General features: G+C 44.3%; 1 protein-coding gene across 1 annotated transcript; it reads right to left on the bottom strand.

Annotated features, from left to right (window-relative positions):
- Positions 1 to 1,272: 1,272 nt before the first annotated feature.
- Positions 1,273 to 4,592, bottom strand: LOC119394654 (cytochrome P450 3A19). The gene is made up of 5 exons (XM_049415934.1): positions 4,452 to 4,592; positions 3,156 to 3,248; positions 2,336 to 2,427; positions 1,646 to 1,808; positions 1,273 to 1,326 (listed from the first exon to the last, which is right to left on the bottom strand). Exons 1-5 carry the CDS (start codon positions 4,590 to 4,592, stop codon positions 1,273 to 1,275), a joined length of 543 nt encoding a protein of 180 aa, XP_049271891.1.
- Between the last annotated feature and the right edge of the window lie 2,154 nt (positions 4,593 to 6,746).

Genomic DNA, 6,746 nt, shown 5'->3' with positions numbered 1-6,746 from the left:
ATTCATAATAAATGTGGCTGTTACAGCTGGTTCCAACCCCAGATAGATTTGCTCACCGTAAATCCCGAATTCTGACGTCTGCCAAGTCATCTCCGATCATGGTGTCCAAAAAACGACACACGTAGAAGTACAGTAAAAACGCGGGGTGGGCGCAATGCAATGGAGGCGAAGTGCTACAGGTCCGTGTACTGTACGATGTCAGTGCACGTAAAAGAAAACCAAATGGTACAAATTTTGCAGAACCCTCCACTACGACATGCCTCATAATCGTGTCGTGGTTCTGGTACGTAAAAGTCCAGATATTATTATTTTATGAAATTCACGTTTTCTGTGCCAGCATTGGAAAATTTTCTGCAGATAATTCTATGTTTCCTCAATAAATTATCGTCCCTTTCCTGCTATACGTATTACAGGCATGACAATTACCTTCTTCTTTGATCTTTCATTTCATCTGTGACAGTGTATAATAATTTGGATTCACGGGCAAGGAAGGGATATTTATTGTTATATTTATTGTTATGGGCAACAAAAACCCGAGTGTGTACGAAATGTCTAAAAAAAGCAGCGCTTCAATTATCACGCAAGATGTCTTTAGTTTAGCATTTAAGCACATGCAGAACTAAACAATCGCTTTAGCAAACACCGCAGTCAATAATTCCAAATACCCAAGGTGCGACCGCTGCTCCATCTAGGGGCTTTACACTAAAGTAGGAACTACTTGGCGGGATAATATCAATATTTGGATGCTTCTTTCGGTAGGCGAATCAATTGTCGCCGCTGTTAATAGATTTCTACCTGTTTGTTAACATTGTCTAATGCCTGGAGAAAAGACTTTTCTCCAGGCATTATTATAAGTAAAATTTGTTCACAATGACATATTGTTACTTTAAATATTCCAGCGCATCTTTAATTAGGGCAGGCCGGAGACGTACATGGCAGCACAATGAGAGATATCTCATGTTTTCTGCATTCCTTAGTTCCTAATACCGAGCCTTGAATAGCGTTCCCATATGGCTGTTACACAATGACCCTACTACTTGACCTTGGACTGCCTGCTTGGAATGACAAGAATTCGCAGTAATATCATTTCTGTTCAGCACTCGCATGAAGACTCATTTATTGGATATAATATATTCATTAAGCTACACATTCATAACATTACAGAGGGTAAAAATGTAAGGTGCGTACTTTCATCGCTGACAGAGTTTATTCATTTCTCTACGCAATTGTCACAGGATATGTAGTTATCATTTTCTCAGTGTATTCCTGGGGTCACACGTCAGTGGAGTCGATCTGGCCGTCTCCGTATTCCAAGAGTGATGTCTTCTGTTGTCAAGACGCCAATACCTGGTTTAATGCTTAGAGGAACCTGCAAAACGTCGAAATGCAAATGTTCACTTGAATTATGTTCATGGCGTGCAGATGAAGTATTAAGCATTTTAAGTGCTTTATATTTGTTTACGGGATTGACTCGTTCACGCAGTCTCGTAACGTTGTTCATTTTTAGCAGAACTCATTTGCCCTTGTTATCAGTGGCATCTCGTGCCTCATCGCATCACAGCCATCAAAGCTGTTCCTTTCTTTTCTCTCTCCTTTTTGAAGAGGTACGTGCGTGCTAGTGTGACCGAGGAACAATAATACATACCTTCGTCTTGTCAGTTTTTGTGAACTGAACACTATGCACTGAGTGAAGCAGGCACATCTTGATGGACTGAAGCACGAAACGGCTTCCGATGCAGTTACGTGGTCCAGCACCAAAAGGAAGATAGGTGTAGGGACGGATGGATCCCACATTCTCCTCGCTGAACCTTTTCAAGAAAGAGAGCAACAGCCCCACTACCATCACTGTCCACAAAATGTATGCCAAATCTACGACACCTATAACTTTTCATCCTGCAGGCTTATGTTTCTTGTCAGTTAGCGCTTATACTTACAAAAAGTTAGTGTGGCTAGCAGCCTAGTTGTGTAGTGTATATAGCACCCTATACAGAGCATACGCTGGCTCATTGTAGACTGCTATCCTACCGCTATGGACGTACTTTAACTCAATAACACGCACTAAAATAATTGCAGGACTATTTGGTATGTAGGTTTTAAATACGTGAACTTGTCTTTTTTTCGTTGTCTAACTTTGATGAAAAATATATGCTTTTACTATGTTGCACGACCGCGCGCGCACCCGCCCAAGTGTTTCCTACGCTGCGCGTCTCAGTGACAAAGCGACAGCCTACGATTCTCCGCCCCATTTGTGCACATCGTGAAAAAACAGTACTTTTTAACAGCCGTGCAAGAACTGAGTATGCCATTGCAAAAACTGCGTCCTCGATATGCTTACCGATCAGGTTTGAAACATTCAGGATCCGAGAAGAACTCCGGGTCGTGATGGATTGAGTATACGGGTATAATAACGGTGCACCCGCTTGGAAGCTTCATACCAGTGTCGCCGAGAACGTAGTCGTTGCTGCCGCACCGTTCAAGCCTGAAAAAAAAAGAAAAAATACAAGTATCTTACTTTGCTTAGATCACTGCTAAATACTTCTGCCGTCAATCCATGCACATGCATAAAGAATATGGTCAAAATTTAGCATGAGTTGCGTAAGGCTATGGACGTATAAGGGTAGACGTGAAAAAGCCTAGTAGGTATTATGATAATAGGGCAGCTTGATTCAGAGCGCACTTCATAGACAGTTCTTATTGTCCAAGAAATATTGTTATAAAATAAATTTAATTCGTCAACGCTATCCAGTAGCGATTCTGCTTCTCTCTCTCTCTCTTTGTTTTCTTGTGCTCCGTCTTTTGTGACTACATAGCTGGCAGCTGCGGCTTTAGTCTTGCGCTAAGATCCATGAGCGACGGAGATAGAGGTAAATGCAATGCGGAAAGGCAGGGAGGTTAACCGGAAGATAAATATCCGGTTTCCTACCTTGCACTGGGGAAGGGGTAAGGAGGAAGAGAAAAGCAAGGATAGACGTAGTTCTCCGTACTTGTTTACCCAGCAATATTAGTACTTATAACCGGCGAGAAATATGTGCGTCATTATCTATTTTGGCTATATGTATGTGGAGAAAATTGTCCATGTCATCGGGCCTGCTGAAATCTCTACGTTCACCTCAAATACAAATGAAGTTAGTTTCATCGTTACTTCGGTAGCTCACCTCACCACGGGGGGGCAGCAAGCGTAGCGCTTCCGAGACTACGCAGTTCAGGTATTTCAACTTCGATATGACGTCCAAGCTGGGCTCCGGACCCTGCGCAGAACGAGTGCAGCAGTTGATGCGATGAAACGTTCGGAAGTTGCAAGGCTACCATGCGGCTACAGAAGCGCCGTCCCTATGAGGGCGCATAGAAACTACTTAAATGATCAGCGGGGCCCTCACAGCTATGTAAGCAGAGGCCGGAAGTAAAGGGGGCTTTAAAACACGAGTGCCGTGTACGGCTTGTGCTGCGTGCCCTCTTTGACGGCGCATTATATGGACTTGTTTCTAATCAGCACTGCGTGTCGACACTCTGAGCACGACCCTTAACTGCGGTTTGTTCTTAAAATAGCTGTACAGCCGCCCAAATCTTTAACTATCGTGCGCGAGCGCTGACTTTTTTGTGCGTCAGCGCCGTACGACGGAGCCAAGTTGCAAGCAGGGCGAGGGTAAGCGCAAAAAAAGAAACAAAAAAGCATTTGCGTCGCCAGATCACGGCCGGTCTGGAAAGACGCGCGTGGCCAGATAACAAACGAACGATCCACATTTGTGATTCTTATCTCACGCGCGCGGGCGTGTGACGTCTGCGGATTTCATTATCTCAGTCGCTTGCTGATCTCAGAATATATGACACGAGCAAGACGCGCTGCCGGTTCGTCTGAACTGAGTAATGCAGGTCGACGTCCCCACTAAGGAACAGCCAAGGAGACGATGGGTCCAGCTGAGCGCGCTTCGTGCGCATGCGCTTACTCTCGCCCTGTTTGCAGCTTGGCTCCGTCGTACGGCGCTGACGCACAAAAAGTCGTCGCTCGCGCACGTCGTTAAAGATTTGGGCGGCTGTACTTCACGTTCTACTGACAGCTTAATACGTACAAAAATACTAGTCGTCGTAATTTAGCTTAGTGCTTGCCAAGCTAAGCCCTTCGATCAAAGAACCGCTTGTGCGGCGTTGATCTTACTTGATAGAGCGGTAAGCTTCAGAAGATCGAGCGCTAAAAACTAAATGAGAAGTAAAATGCTACGCTCCAAGATTTTTGATTAAATCTTCAGAACTTGGAAAAAATATTTTGTTATTGCTACGACTATTATCTTTTGTCTCTTAGGTGAACATAAGGCAAGCATACTAAGCGAGACAACTTAGATCCCACGCTTACGTAATTTCTTGTTGCTATACGTACGAAGGATGGTGCTTCGGTTTCTAAAACCCCAAACCCAAGCATGTCGAAATGTTGCAAGTGCAGTAAGAAATGTACTTGCGTTCGCGGCAATACACTCATCCACTTCCTTTCGGAGTTTTTCTTGGATGGCGGGATTAAGTGCAAGCTGGTATGCGGCGAAGGTTAGCGTTGTCAGCGTAGTCTCCTGACCAGCGAGAAAGAAGAGCACGCATTGCGCCATTGCCTCCATCTCAGTCAGACCTTTGTGGACGAAAAAAAAAAAAGAAAGTTAGAGTTTTCGATATTGTTTGCATATTGCGCGGCAGACTTACTCTGTCGTTTACTTGTCTTTCTTAATGTATTAACTGGTTCGCTTACAAGATGTTTAGAGATAGCTTCTATGCATTCATTTGCACGTTATTATCTTGCTCCAGGTTTGACCTACAAGATAGTGCCCAGCAGGAACATGTAGGTTTCATATAAACAAAAATAATTTTATACCTTCGTCGCCTTTGATATTGCGTTGTTTGTTCAAATTAGCAGAATACTCGAACTGCTCACAGCCTGTTGACCGTTTGTGAATATTGACATATCTCAGTTCAGCAGTCGTGAACCAATTCTAGGCAGGATACATGGCGTCAGGAGCAGTCGGGGCTGCACGCTGAAAAGTCCCGTCTCCGATTCTGAGTACACTCTTTCCAAAACCCCGATATTGCAGCGAATTTCGGCCATCATGCTGAAAGCTTGGTCTTTATACATATTGAGGGTCCCTGTAAGGACCCTCAACAGAGGGTTGACAGTATTAATAAAACTTTAAAAAATAAGTTACGTAATCTACTTCGAGCTCGTCGTCTTCGGTAGTGTGCTCTAGTGCGTCGTCAAGCTTCGAGAGTTCGGTGTTGATAGCAGATACGGGTTCGAAAACACGTCAAAGCTTAGGCTTGTCGACTTAGTCAGCGACATGGATCGGTCTGGAAGCGTTCCGTCCGATTAGCTTCTGGCATCCAGGCAGGTCGACAGCGTCTGGTATAGGCGTTGATCATCGGCGATGCGTAACCTCGCCACTAACAGTACGAAGCAGTCGAGAATATTCCTCGTCGCGCTCAGCGAAGGAGTCGTGTTTGCACAGTATTCGACACCAAAATATAGAGAAGCTAAGGACAGGTGAGAAAACTAGACAGAGAGCCAGGCAGCCTTCGTTCGCACTTCACCTGTCGTGCAGTGCTTGTCTACGCCCGTTTATTATTTTCTTATAGATTTAATCAAATTGTAGGTGACAGAAAAACAGACGACAACCGACGTGACTGGGCGGTCTCTTGGCATCTTTTAATCTAGTCCCTCAGGACTCCAGTAAAGTTCTTTGTATGTATGTGACAGAACGCTTGTGTGTTTCTGCCCTGTCATACTTGTTTTGTTTTGAGCTTCAAGCTTACTTGTAAAATTTTCAAACCAGAGCCTTATTTTATACCTTTAGATGCCGGTTTTCTAGCTGTATGTGGAGTTCTGCAACCATTGTACTTTTCGTTCTCTCATTGATCAGATGTAGCTGATGTGTTTTAACGCAGTAAGAAGGCAGACTGATGAAACAACAAAGGTAAAGAAAACAAGTCGCCCAGGCCCTTAGCCAGAGGGGGGGGGGGGGGACCGAAGCCCGCCTTCCCCCCCCCCCGAAATTTTGATGGAGAGGGTTGTTTTACCGAAAATACATAATGAAAATAAGTGTTCTTCTCGAATAGTGAAGACCTTCAGCAAGTGCCCCCTCCCCCGCAAACATTGCTGGCTATGGGCCTGAAGTCGCTAGTGTGTATTTGATTCAGTGATGACAATTAGCTCAAGCAAATGTGTTTCCATGAGAGTGACCACGAAGTAACCACCAAGTGTAAGTGGAGGCGAAAATGCTTGAGGCCCGTGTGCTTAGATTTAGGTGCACGTTAAAGAACCCCAGGTGTCGAAACTTCCGGAAAATCCACTACGGCATCTCTCCTAATCATATCGTGTTTTGAGGTGTTTAAACCCAACAATCATTATTAGACCACGTAGTGTAATGTGAACAATTATTATTAGACCACGAAGTGTAATGTGAGCTAAGGCGGTGAAATATGCGCATCACATTTGCGCTTAGAAGAAGTGCTGCTAATAAAGTGGAATGCTATGCGAGCGTCAAAGCGCTGAGCAAACATTAGAGTACTCACGTTTATTATTGTTTGCCGAAGCCGGCTTCTTATCCAAACCAACGTCGAAGAGCTTGTTCTCAGGCTCCTCTGTGCTGTCCTCACTTAAAGCCAGGCTAACTTCTTGGGCGTCCATCATGTGCTGCAAGAAATCCTCGTGACGCTAAAAATAAAAGAAAATAGATGCTGTCACATACGTTGTAAAATAAATTTATGAAATAAAG

This window comes from Rhipicephalus sanguineus, chromosome 5 (genome assembly GCF_013339695.2).
Source record: "Rhipicephalus sanguineus isolate Rsan-2018 chromosome 5, BIME_Rsan_1.4, whole genome shotgun sequence".
NCBI classification, from domain to species: domain Eukaryota; kingdom Metazoa; phylum Arthropoda; class Arachnida; order Ixodida; family Ixodidae; genus Rhipicephalus; species Rhipicephalus sanguineus.
The sequence above is the reverse complement of the archived record's forward strand: the minus strand, read 5'-3'. Positions and strand labels throughout refer to the sequence as shown.

Coding starts and splice junctions, on each gene's coding strand:
- LOC119394654 (XM_049415934.1), bottom strand. CDS start 4,592: ATGGCGCAATGCGTGCTCTTCTTTCTCGCTGGTCAGGAGACTACGCTG. Junction 3,249..4,451: donor ATGAGTGTATTGCCGCGAAC/GCAAGTACATTT, acceptor CGTTCTGCGCAG/GGTCCGGAGCCCAGCTTGGA. Junction 1,327..1,645: donor CAAAAACTGACAAGACGAAG/GTATGTATTATT, acceptor TCTTGACAACAG/AAGACATCACTCTTGGAATA.